This window comes from Stigmatopora nigra, chromosome 2 (assembly GCF_051989575.1).
Source record: "Stigmatopora nigra isolate UIUO_SnigA chromosome 2, RoL_Snig_1.1, whole genome shotgun sequence".
Taxonomy (NCBI): domain Eukaryota; kingdom Metazoa; phylum Chordata; class Actinopteri; order Syngnathiformes; family Syngnathidae; genus Stigmatopora; species Stigmatopora nigra.
Window position 1 is genome coordinate 12,306,773 of NC_135509.1, and position 14,060 is coordinate 12,320,832.

At 40.9% G+C, this 14,060-nt stretch overlaps 1 protein-coding gene across 5 annotated transcripts in view; it reads right to left on the bottom strand.

Moving 5' to 3' along the window:
* The window catches only part of reln (reelin), a 76,439-nt gene that overhangs the window by 49,713 nt on the left and 12,666 nt on the right, over positions 1–14,060 (bottom strand). For 4 of the 5 annotated variants that reach the window (XM_077711998.1, XM_077711997.1, XM_077711996.1 and 1 more), the window contains exon 1: positions 9,738–10,214. The exons of the other annotated variant lie outside the window; for it this stretch is intronic. In XM_077711998.1, the coding sequence (XP_077568124.1) occupies positions 9,738–9,993 (256 nt within the window). In that variant the 5' untranslated portion in view covers positions 9,994–10,214. Of the gene's footprint in view, positions 1–9,737; positions 10,215–14,060 lie in introns of those variants that run through there. 5 annotated transcript variants of the gene reach the window in all.

The window sequence follows — 14,060 nt, forward strand, 5'->3', positions numbered from 1 at the left end:
AATACAAATGCTGGAACTAAATTATTCACATGCTCATCAACTCCCATATCACACTTAGAGTCGATCAAATGAGTAAAATATGATCAAATCCAGGTTTTGAAGGGGTCATTCTCTCACATACATCCACACATGTATGCTTATGTAAATCTTCAGGAACAGGCTGGCCACTTTAGATGGTTGCTTTTAACATTGGTATTCATACCTATATATATTTTTTTTACTACTATTGGCCCGAGGGACCAAGCAGACGTATTGAAGGAATATCAACCAACACTCCTATTCAACATAGAGAAGGTCCGTGATTTCGTCAGAAAGTTATCATAGCAGGCAAAAGCCTGGACTAGAGGTGAGCCTTTATTTGGAATATGGCCCAACCAGGCCGAGAATTGAAGTGATGCTCCATTCAGAGCAGACTATATTCATAGTAGAAATAGTAGAAATAGATTTTGAAGTCTGTGAAAACAGGTAGCGTAGTCTCAATGCTTGTTTCAACTCGTCGTCATGGTAACAATGGCCTATTGACCTAGGAAACTGGGGGTGGGTGAACAGAATGAAGACAAAAAAACGCTTTATAGAGTAAAGTAAAATGTTTTTTCTTGTGACCTTTTACTATCACAAAAGAGAGTAGACTTGAAGTGTGATTTAAAAAAAAATGTGTTTCTTATTTAATCTAAAATCAGCACAATTATCAATCATAGGTAGGTAGCAAAGGATGGAAACAACTGGAAAAGGACTGTTTTATATTTGAACACAACACAGAGGAAAACCAGTGGCCCCAAGCCAGTATGTAATATTGATGATGTGATGTAGTGTGCCTCATTACAGAAACACAACCGTACCGCAGTTTGAGTATTGACGGGCCGTGTGATTTATTCATTTATTTTTTTTAATACCACAAGGAGTAATACTACGGCATAAAATACCAGCCAGCTTGCTAATGCATGTAACAACCTTTGATCCCAACCCTTCATCCAAACAACTTCTGAGATTATTTGGACACATAACACAATCAAATGTCAGAGTTGAATGCTCAAGTCTGGTAGTATTGTGCTCAAGACAAAGCTATCCAAGACTTGTCTTGGACCAGAAATCACAGAGACTAAGACATGACCCATAAAACTTCATTATGCTCATTTGTTTGTTCGTTTTGTTTTTCCTTAAAATCACAGTAACAAAGACATTGAGGAGTCAAGACTGAAGAAAAGACCAAGACGTGTCCTGATATTACAACACTACCTCCAAAAGCACATGTGAAAATGATAAAGATTTGTGAGAAGACACTTTCATGAGTGCATTCTATAAAATAATATTATTTGGATTACCCCTAAAGCGGAGGTGTATTTTCATTGCAGAATGAATGCACACAACTGCATTCAAACATGAACTATACAAACTGTAAATAAACAACTCTGTAGACATATCCAAAGAAGGCTTTACTAATTTGATTGGATCACTGAATGCTGGGTAAGCAATCATTTTTGAGCTCCCAGTAAATAGTGCCTAAAGGCAAATTAGAACAATCATGTGTCCTGATGGTGTTGAGAAGCTTGCTCACTACTGTGGTTGGCAAGGCAAGCTGGCACGGTCTAATTCTTAGGAATCAGCCTGGCAGAGGATTAAAGCAATGCTGGAAAGTAAGAAGAACTGATTTACGTTTCAACCTTGCCTGCTTTCATTGAAGTCCTTTCAGCGTGGCTGGCGGGGCCTGAATGGTTCCCTTTTTAATACTCTTGTGTACAAACACGCCCACTTTCATAAGCTTCACCGCAGACGGCGCGTTCGGGGTTCTACAAGCGCGATGTGGAGCGAGCCGCAAAGTAACACAAATTTTTCTCAGACGGAAAACCCGCAAAAAAGGGAGGAGGGGGGGCCGGAGGACACCGTTTTCATTTCCAAATGAATGCTGCTTTTCTTGGCAAGGCTTTTGATAAAGATAGCTGGCCATCTGACCCATATCCCACAGGCAGACACACGTGCCTGTGGAGGACACGGAAATGAAGACCAGGCCGTGGGGATGCTACAATTCCATCTGTTTGCCCGTGCCACTTAAATGTCATCTTCCTGAATGGCTTGAACCTGTGAGTCCCCCAAAGGCATTGAAAAAGCATCCAACTATTCCTTTCTGCAACTTCCATAAAAGCCATTTAAACATACTTATCATTAAGTTTCTATCTACCTGCTACATTATCATGGGATTGTGTGGGAAGTGTGTCATTCGCTGTTCCAGTGAGGTTTGGGAGACATCAGTCTATTGCGTAACCTTCTGGCACCATATTGGCCTGCTGGCACTGCCATCTGCTGTAAGACACTCCATCAAAAATTGTTCACTAAAGCATCTACAGGTCTGCTTAATCCTAACATATCCAACACCTTATGCAAATGCTCCCAACAACTCGTCGCAGGAGTCCAGTGTGTATAGCTTTAACGAATGCTGCCAAGGTGGAGTTGTAGCCTCATAGTTCCATAGCTCTATGGGGGTTGCTGTCTCACTTAGTTTGGCTTCCCCCTTGCAACAGCCGTGAAAAGCAAGAGGCGTGCGCTTCGCTTCAGTCTCAAGCATCCTGTTCTTCACACATAATCCGCGTCAGAATAACACTTCCTTGTGCTACAATGCAAATGCATGCATCCGTCTGCATTCATGTAAGGCTATGCACCCAATTTTCTAACGTGAGTAAGCACAAGCGTTTAACAAAAGACCAGCTAGACCAGTGGTTCTTAGCCTGGGTTCGATCGAACCCTAGGGATTTGGTGGAGTTCATGACACAGACTGCAGATGATCATGTGGCATTGCTTGGCCAATCCGTGCTACGAGGAATTTATGTATCTTAAATTTGAAAAAAAATCCTATTTTATTTTACACTCAAGTAGGGTTCAGTGCATATGAAACTGGTGGGGTTCTGCAGCTCCAACAAGGTTAAGAACCAATGAGTATGTCCCATTTAAAAGATGATAGAATAACGTGAGAATTAGGGCCTGAGAAACTGTTATACCAAAAAAGCAACCGAAATATCAAGGGTTGGAAGCAATAATCCGGTACATCAAACAGAAAAATCTGTATCTTACTCAGCATAAGATATAGTATTATCGGTTATTTCAAACAGTTATATTGGATTAGGGTTCAGGAAACCCTTGATTTTTATTCCTTCTGTTGTCTGGTGACTGCCAGGCCTGGAGAGTGAGCGGTCCTTATGATCAACACCATGTGTTCTTCAGACCAAGACATTTGCCTCACATATTTAGCGTTCACAACCACCCTTCCATTATAAAAGCAAACTTGTTGAATATATTCACATCCCAACATTAACATAATCAATCAGAATGTGCATAGAAATGCTTAAATTACTAGTGGCAAAAGAAAAATTTGAAACAAAGCAGAGGCATAAACACAAACGAATTGAATTTTGAAATTGGCTTGAGGCATAAAACCATATGCGATAATATCATAAATTAAATTTACAAAGAAATTCTAGTACATTCTGGCTAGATTGACACTCATGGGACATTGGACCAGCATTAAATTGTACAAATTCACTGAAAGACAATTTTCTGGAATTTGCATTATGTCATCGTGATCATGTTTCTGTGCAATTGACAATGCTGGACGACCAATTGATGTAATAGATTTGCACTCAAGGAAGCACTGCATTCATTTTGGGGTTTTTTATAAGGCAAAGTATACAAATACTACACTTTACTGTAATAATAATAAATAGGAAACATACATTGATAACACAAAATCCTAGCTATGCCACACTCCAATTCACAACCAAAAGACACACAAAGCAAAAAGTAATAGTCTTAATCATGTTTTACGTTACTAAATGAAGAAGCTACAAACTATTTTGTTTTATTATCATTAATCTGATATTTTTTTATGTGGGCATTCCATAACAGTGTATTAGGAGAATTGGGTATGTTCAAGGGTCTACAAAACAGCAACACCCTCACCCATGCTGTCACTTTGGACAGGAAGATGCTTGAGCTCTTCATGTGAGAGGCTGTGTAATCTGCCGCTGCCAGCCTGCCTGCCAAGCTGAGCCGGAGCGGGCCAGTGCCGGAAAAAGAGGGGCGCGGGGCTGAGGCTAATCCCCCTGAGGCACGCGCCGAGTCACCAGCACTCTGCTAGTTGCACCACGCCGCCTACGCATTGGAGGGTCTCTTGAAGAGCCACAGGGCCCATTGAATGCTATCAGCACAGACGATACTTTGCCACACCCTTCCCCCCCACAGGGGGATTACTGAGCTGCCAAACGGGGCACTAGGCAAAGATTCCAGACCGGGCAAAAGAAGTGGCAAAAGGAGCTGTTCTCTGCCAGAAAGAGGCCATGGCTACGGTAGATAGGCCAATCAATGGTTCCAAGGAAACTATGCAATATTAATGAGGTAATTGGCTCCCATGGCAAAAGTTTGATGCGATTTTTTTATTTTTTTTTTTAATTAAAAATGGTTGGAATTGGGAGTTTATGACCAACGCCAATGCTTTTCAGCATTCAAACCATAATGTGCTTGAAACAGTGTAAAATATTGCATTGGATCTTTTATTTATTTGTTTGTTTGTTTATTTTAATGGCCTCTTTTGCAACCACAAAAATAAAAGGAGAAGCAATTGGCTTGGAGCAGTACAGGTTCATATCCACCACATCTGTGCTGCCTAGTTATAAATCAACAGACACGCATGCTTTTCAACGTCTTCAAACTACTTGCGCCCACTCATCTCCCCACTCATAAAAGTTACTGAAAACACAATTTGCGTTCGCTTGATAAGAGCTTGCATGCTTTATCTTAGAGGGGGGGCGAATCCATTGAGGAAATGGTCAATAAAAAATGTAAGAGTTCAGTGCTGTGTGCCAAAATAAGACTGGAGGATGAACACACCTCATCACACAGATGCTCTAAATGGCTTCTTGCTTTTCAAGCAAACTTTCAACACACAAGCATTCTTCGTGCTCTGGATTCCGGTGATGCAACATCAACTTTTCCAGACCAGAGCCGACTGACTGAATCTTTGCATTATTTTCAATCAAATTCAACACGGGTGCCAATTCCCACTTGTATTCCCATGTCATATTTTATGTTAACGCTGAACTCGTAAATTGTAAGAGCCTACTAATCGGGACGTGTTTTTGAGCTAGTGGAACATCTGACCTGTCTCTTTTGTAATGATGGATCACCCACAATGAGCGGAGACCTGCGTGCACAGTCAAGCATGGATGTGTGACAAAAGGGGAGATTCCAAATGCATATCCATTCTCATTTCTTGCCCATCTGCTCTTCCATACAAAAGAAACCAACATATCTCAGCAAACACAATGCTCTTTAAATGGTTCATCATTCTTTGTCCACACACAGACGGAACACCCAAACATGCAGAACGCCAATGACAAAAGTACTGCACTTGACACACTTCCCGCTACTCAGTGAAGTGACCTATTCAGACAAAGCAGCGGGAGCCCGAGTGACTGAAAAGCTGGAAATTTAATGAATTCAAAGCGTTGGCCACACTTTAAAGTGCGACGATGCACTGCTTGTTGGTTTTCCTTTACTCACAGCAGAGTGCCATTAAACCATCAGCGCCCATCCACTTGCCCCCCTTTAAGTTTCAACAGTTCTCCAAACTAGGCCAGGTTTTTGTTGGTTCACAAACCAATTCAAGGAACCGCTCTATTTTGGTACGTAGGTGCATTGGAAAAGCTGGAGAGAGAAAAATGATTGGCATAACTGAGCAAAAAAAACAAAACTTAATACATAAAAAGGGCAACTGGACAATGTAGCCCTGGTAGTTATAAAATAAAAAATAAAAAAACAAATAAAAAGCTTTAGAATTTTCATTTTCATGGTGCTATGATGGGCGACCATGACATCTCACAGGATACTGAAGTCACAACAGACTAAGGTAAAACCATTTTGGCATGTAACAACTTAAAGATGGGAACTGTGCTTCCATGACATCTCTGTGTTGCTTTCTCGATAAGAGCAAGTGCCTGGTCTGATAACATCTGCCTTTCCAAACAAGGCCTTGCGCTGCTGACCTTTACTTTAACGTGGTTGGCATGTTGTTCAACAGAATGTTTGCAGGATAAAAAATGGCGCATGACACACAATGGTGGTGGTTGCTTGGAGAACAGCCTAAAAGACTTAAAGCACTTAACAGAAGGGAAATGAGTGCAAACATTTTTTTAATTGTTTAGAAAGATGGATTCGTCTTCACCATTAAAAAATGTAATATCGGGGAAAAATACCGTTGGCAAAGTAGGATTCAATACATTCCAAGCATCTAATCTAATCTCTCTTATAGTCTAATAATGGGTGCCTTAGTATTTTGAAAGGACTTGGACCCTTACAAAAACCACCAGTCGGGAGTTATTTCACATGAGACTTTGAAATCGGGTCTGTTTGTTGTCTTTGCAGACATTTTGCACAAGTCAGAAGAATGTCCATGCCAGATATTTTCTTACACTGCAGAAATTGTATTTTTGTTGTATTTTGAAGGCGTCGCCAGTGTAAGCACGGATTTATTTTGTGGTCAACCAGTCTGTTCATGATTTGGACAAAAACAATAGGGCATATGCAGTTCCCAACATTTCTTGAAACATGCAGTTCTTCCAGTTTTTCTTTTTCAATGTTAGTTTGAAAGAAGCAACAGATTACTCGTGACCGAAGAGCTGCCGTACTTGAGACGCGTTGCTGGCTAATATTTAATGTGTGGTTGTGGAAAAATGTACAATGTAAAAAATGTAAACTGCCAGACATTCTCATACTGTTTACCGTAGAGCAAATGGGCTGTACAAGTTATGAAATAGAACCAGTTTCCAATAATAAGGTCAGCGCAAGTATATACATTTCTTTTTAATGTCATTCAATCAACATGGAAAAAAATCTTACTTCACCAATATTGGATAAGTTAATAGCACGAGTATTTATCACACATTTTGTTTTCTTGGATTCTATTACATATTGTATCATTGGTAAATAGTTATATAAATGTCTAATAATAATTTATTCAATGGGACATTCTACCCAGATCTCCAAAACGGGGACTATTCTTCAGTTGCGGCCTTTAAGTCTAATCGAGAGGACATACGGAGCAAAAAGTATTTTCAAGTACAGCAAGTGCATCTCCAATGGACCTGTTGGTTATTTTGAGGACAGTTCAGATCTCAGAGTGACTTTACCACGCTGAAGATAAGAACAGACATACCAGGGTATGTGATTGTACATACGAGTGACACACGCTTCTGTCAGACACGAACCTAAAGTGCACATAATCTTTTCATCGCACCTACTCTTCAGTTTCCAAGAACGGCATTTAAGTATTAGGTTTCTTCTCCATCACAATCCTGGCAACAGTTGCAGCACAAGCAGTAACCTTTCCTGCCCATTGCATTCTGAAAACTTAATACAGTAATCTACAGAACACGGCCCACACAAGCCAGTCTTATCACTGCAAAGTAACTCAGGAGGAGGAAGTGAGGTCAGGTCAGAAACTCAATTAGAGTAAAGCAAATAGGCCACACAGAATCTTACTTCTGCTTGGCTCTGAAAGCTTAAATGTTTTCGTGAGACTTTCACCTCTTTTCTCCTCCATGAAAAGGTTCACCAATTCGGTTGTGTCATCCCAGTTGCTCTGTAAACATAGCATTCCTTCAACATTCTGCTTTAAAAGCCTTTGCCAAACACATGGCCAGCTTCTCCGATGCCTGCCACCCACCATTTCCTCATGTAGTTTGCTCATTGGTTACATCATTCGTTGCTTTAAGGAAATTAAACCAGGGCCACCGATATTGCGAAAATAATTAGTTAAAGCAATATACTGGATACTTTAATTTTAAAAAGGAAATTTCAAGTAAAATAATAACAATTGGGGTTCTCATAATATTAATGTTTAAAAAAAAACAATTGATACCATATCTGTTTCAACAGGGATAGTTAGGATTAAATAATCATCTTTCAGGGCATTTGATGGTGTTGGAATTTTAATTCATTTTCAGTGGGAGGGGCTAACAGCAAATGATCGCTGCTAGGCTTCCCATTCAAATGGAGTTGGACATCTATCGCCGTCAATAGCACCTAATGAGTTAATTTGTGAAATAAAATAAGTTGTGTGTGGTCAATATCAAAACAGTTCATTTTTGGAGCGCTCAATGGTTTTGTCAGTAGGAAAGAATTGTTTCCTGCATTGTCTAACAATGAATTTATCACCTGGATGAAGCCATCAAACCACAATACTCCATCTACTCTGACATTTGGAAGCGAGAGCATGCAATTATGACCGGTTATTATCGTTGAACTTAGTACACGGGCAGCCATGTTTCACTTGTTCACTTGCCATTCAGCCTTCCACCCTCCCAAGTGAAAACCGCAGATATTTAACAATGAGCCAGCGTCATGGGCCAAAGCACGGGACGGAAAAGAAAAGTGAGCAGCTTGGAAGCCTGTAATTTTTCCGTGGAAGCCACGCTGCTCCTCTTATCTGCTCAAGCCTCTCATCGTCATTCAAATCTCCCCCTCACTCCGTATTTAAAAACCCTCTCCCCTCCCGGTCCACCACGTTTCAAATGCTAATTATTTAAACCGCTCTGTGTGCAGCATCCCTCCCATCCAACAGCCAGTTATTCAAATCTCTCAGCTAAAAAGGTCCTTGACACAAAGCTTGATCCATGAGTAATTTCCAGAAAAGGATAAAACTGACTCTTTCACAGTTTAGTGGCTTTTCCGGAACGATTCTCTTCTCAGCTTTCATCTGCTCTTTCCCAACAAACTATGTTGGACTGATCCTATTCGAATTCAAGAAGTTTATTTGTTCAAATAACACTGCAGCTCATCAAGCGAGGTTGAGCGTTATAGGTCAGCCACGAGGAACGGAATGAAACCAAAGATGGGAACACACACAAAATGTGTGTATTATTTCACTTTGAAGGTGAATTCAATCAGCAATATTAAACCACATTTCATAATAACAATAGCATGGGAACATTTCCCCTGCAAAACTGCTGGGCCATGAGGGTCACTGTCCTCAGTGTTAAGTAAGTTAACAGAGTCTGTGAAGAGGAACAGCAAAACAGTTGGAGTGATCATCACTTTTCCACAAACAGGTGCCAGTGTACAAGTGGGGGAAAAAACTGAATTGATGTGCGCCCTCTCACAGCCCAAACACACTAGAACAAAATCCAAATCTTAAGCATTTTATGCTTCTTTTGTTCCTAGTCTCTCACCATTTTTGCATAAGCACTCCCTCTCGTTCAGTTCTCTGATCTTGACAAGAAGCTGCCTACGCGCGGAGTATACGGACCACAGCTTAGTCAAACACCAAAGATGCTCAACACTGAAGTCTAACAATCGATATGACTATTCTGTGTTTTGCAGTTACATAAACCAATGCTTCCACGCAACAAGCATGAAAAACTACAGCGAGTGATAATGTTTATTTTGGACTAGAAACAGAAATGTGTGTCAGATGTGAGATCTTGCTGGGAGGTGCGTTGATGTCGATCCTTTGTCCCTCCAATAAGTTGTTGATATCTCTCTTTTTGGTCACTGACAAATTACACAAGTCTACATAGAGGTTTGCTATTCTGATAACAGCAGTTTTAATCATCTAGGATTTTTAGGAAATTTAATTTACTGAATATAAAAATAAAATTAACATTCACAATCAGAATAACACAATGCACACAAACTACTACAGAAACAGGAAGTTTTATTTTAATTTTTTTTTAAATGATGATAAATGGACACACCTTGGTATTCCTGTCCTGGGGTGTAAGCAGTAGGGTTGCCCAGAATCTGAAGGGTAAGCAGGACCTCACCCCCACCTTCAGCAACCCCAACTCCATCCAGCTCTGCATGATGGGTGCACAGGAAGAAAAAGGGGTTGAAGCGGGGGTAAAAGCTTGCCGGAGGAACCCCAAAGTCCACGCTGCTGCTGCTACCCAGAATTAGGGCCAGCAGGGTGAAGCCCAAGGCACCCCCAAGAGGAGCCCACGCCGCCACCATTTGCCCTCAAAGAGCGAGGGTGAGGGTGGGTGAGAAATGAATGGGAGCAAGAAGGAATTGGATAGATGGATTGCAGGGGAAAGCGTCTGGAGTCCACTGATGGGTCAAAAGTCCAAAAGTGTGTGCTGGAGTGTATGTGTATTGTCTCAAAGTGTGGAAAAAGTGTGGCAGAAGCTCCGTTTGTTCTGGTGCTCCCTCTCCCTGTCCTACCTTTGCTCAGGGAGTTGAGCGCTCAGGCTGTGCTGTCCTACTCCAGCGTTTAAATACCTCAACACCCCTCCCCGTGGCTCCCTCTCCTCCCTCTCTGCGCTCGCCTCACTCCAACACCAGTTTCTCGCGTAGAGTTCCATGAGACGGCCTCCCCTCTCCACCCTCCCTCTGCTCTATCATCACTCTATCTTTTCCTTACGCCCTTCCTGGTCTTGTCCTTTCCAAGAGTTTCTTTAAACCTCACAATAGCAGCATTTTGGCACCTTTGGAACACTCGCTCGAGACTGGAGATCTCCATGCAGATCACCCGCACACTTTCAATCTCCTTTTTTGCAACATATCCATCGCTCCTCCCTTCTTAGACAAGACTAGTTTGTTTTTCCTCTCCCTCTCTGTTGTGTCTTTCATTGGTTTTCCATTAGAAGCTCTGTTTCCACAATATTCTCTAACATTTTCCCCTTCCTTCAGATGAAGCCCCACGAGCATAGTTGCCCACCTTAATCCTGCTTCGTAGTCCCCAGTGAGTGTGCCTGATGGATGAGCATTTCACATGGACAGTGTATATATCCGCCACATCTTCATTCCTTGTTAATCCTCCCAAATGAGGACACTATGATCTGCAGAGTTCAAGGCCACGTACAGAAATAAGAGCCCTCGATCAGCCTCTGCCAAGTCTTGAATAAAAAAAAATGTCAACTCTTAAACCATTGATTGAATGGTTGCAATTTTTAGATATGTTGGGTCAGGGGGGGGTTGTTTTTTTTAAATTTATTATTTTTTTTTTTTTACAACTCAACCCAAGCCAGTATTACGTTGATATAGGACTTACAAATGTTGCTATTATTCTCATTTTGTCAACCTCAGCATATGTTTGACGGTTATAGTTACTGATTACTGCCAGGCCTCCCCGTTCATATTAACTGGTCGTTTTTCACCATCAATAGCACAAAGCGGATTAAATAGCTAGTATACTGGGGCTAAAACTAAACTGGACTGTTAGCTCAGTTGTCAGCACGGTTGATTGCCACAGTGTAGGAAGAGAGCCCAGTAATGTTTATAGTCACTAGCTGTTAAAACACAGTAAAATGTAGTTTGGATTTATTTTTTTGTTACTTTTGCTTATTTTGTCTGCTGTTCCTAATTGTACTATTACTTTAATGTATACTATTTGTTCTTGGTTCCCTATCAATTCAAAAAAAATAAAACTGCCCCTAAAATGCAATTTATACTCCAGTGGAACATATTTTTTGGCTTGTGTGACTTATACTAGATACTCAGGTGCGATTTATAGTCCAAAAAATATGGTAGGTCATGCTTAATGGCTGAAAGTTTTCAAGATGGAAAAGAATGAGTTTGTTTACTCACAAATCACATCAGGTTGGGTACTGCCTACTCCGTCCAACATGGTTAAATACAAACCCACAAAGCATCAAGCTGGACACACACTTTGGCTTGCTGTTTCTTGTCCAAACAGAGGGACCCACAGCAGGAGTGCATTCAGCCCAGATGCTTTGACATGGCTAAACCCCCCCACCCAGCACACCACATGCAGACAAACACGGGCTAAATGCATATGTAATCTCAAACAAACCACACACTGTAACCTTGTCTGTTTCTTTTTTCCTTGACAAAATAGAAATGGCTTTTTTGTTTGTTATTTTGGTTTGAGTGAAGCAAATCACCTGCCAGACAACCACTTTGCCAAGACAAGCCAGCATGTGCGCAGGCAAGATTGAAAGCAGACGCCACATTTAGTGAACAGGTGAAAGCAGTCGACTTTGGGGAGATCATTTAAAATGTCATTTGTACATTAAGTTGAAGCTTAATTTAGGCTTCAATGCCATGGTATTAGCAGATTAAATAAAGTAGACTTTAAGTCTACCTGAGCAATTACAAGATTTTTTTAATATGTTGTTAACCCATATTAAGTATGTGTACAGTACTGATGTGATGATTAAGTGACAAATAGCTAATAAGTGCAAAGACGAGCTAACTTTTTCCAAGAATGAGTTTTCCCAATAGGTTGCACAAAAAGGACCATTGTGTTAAGATTAAGAAGAGGGGTGAATGGTTATCTCTCTCTCGCAACCAGCCCTGAGGCCCTTCCTCATTAAGGACTTTTAATTAACTTGCTGGCAGACTTCTCATAGAGCCAATGCTGTAAGTTTGTATTTTCTATTTTTCTTTTTGTCTAAATCAGTATTTCTCAACTATTACAGGTGTATAGAATGGATCGGCCATGAGTTTTATGTTGTTTCAGTTTAGAATTTACAATGTCAAAAGAATACCTTGGTTGGCTGAAAAAGATTACATTGGGTTCAAGGGAAATGTGTGGATTTTGATACCAAAGCCAACAAAATAATAGCATTGTAAATATTGTGTTGGGAGGCAATGTCATTCACAGAAAGTGGCATATTTGCTACAATGGACTTTTTGCAAAAGCCTGAGGAACAAATTAGGTGCCACCAACACTGACACCTTGATTTCCAGTCTTCTCTTTTTGTTTGTTTGCATGTTTTACCTGTGCCAACACAACACCGACTGCTAGTCTAATAAGATTAAACATATATTACTAATTACCTAAAAAACTGGGCAATTATTGTCTTGCCATGTGTTGATGATAAACGTTTCCCTGCACAATAGGTCCTCTCCTACGATTATGTACACCGTAGCCACTCTTGGACATGTGCTCACACACAGACACATTAACACTTAAACACACATACATAGTGTGCGACTAGGGGCGATCGTTCTCCATTATGAAAACTAGGTCAGGGAGGAATGGGGCAGTAATTATTTTTATCATTATTAATTTCCACCTCCAGGTTCCGCCAGGGCTTTTTTGTTCACTTCAATCTTTATTTGAGACCTCCCGCCTGCATCCACATACACACAAACACACACACACAGCACAACTGCTAATACAGGCTGCGTGCCAAACAAGGCAGAACACAGGGCGGGGGCACAAAAGTGGAAAGAGCTGAAAGGGATGCACAGAGTATGACAGTGAGAGAAAGGCAGAGGAGGCAGGAGGGGTATGATGTGTCGCTTCATCACTCTCTGGACCTTAATTTCCACTAACAGGTTGTTTACTAGATATGGCAAATGTTAATAAAAGCTGGTGTTGGAGGAGGGTAGCCACAAGAAAAGATAGAGCCTAGGGGGAGATTTTCAGCTGCACTGGTTTGCACACTTCAATTAAAAGAGACGGCAAATTAGGTGAGTTTGGTAGCAGGTTGATGTGGACGTCTTTAAGTCGAGGTCTGGTTGCCAGACTAACAGTTGAAGTCAACATTTTATCAATTCTTGTCTCTCAAACTGTGGTTTTTAACTTGATTTGAAGATAAGAATTATTATTGTGGTTTGGCCAGCTTAGAAAATGACAATTTGTTGAAAATTAAAATGCTGAACATTCAATGTCGACACCAGAAATTTCCCTGAAATATGCACACATTCAGTCATTCTTCTTCTGCAATAAACTGTCAGAAATAAATACACAAGACAGTATACATAAAAATATTTGACCTGGTCTGTTAAAGGATTACCTCAGAAAACATGCTTTCTAATATAAGTCAAGTCGCAGGGCTTTTTTTTTATCTACAGGCTGGCAGTAAATAGCGAAGAAACATGGCCCGGCACTATTTAAGCGCGATTCATTTTTCATCAGCTGTGAGTCACCATTGCAGGCGCTGCGCATAGCAAAGTGCGCTTCTCGGGCCTGCGTTTTTGCATTTGTTAGACACAGAAATGCATATTTTCACTTCCCTGCCACCACAGCGCCCCTTTTCACTTCGCAGTCATGGTAACGAGAGGCGAGGAAGTATCGGCTGAGAAAAATGAAAGGAAAACGACCTACA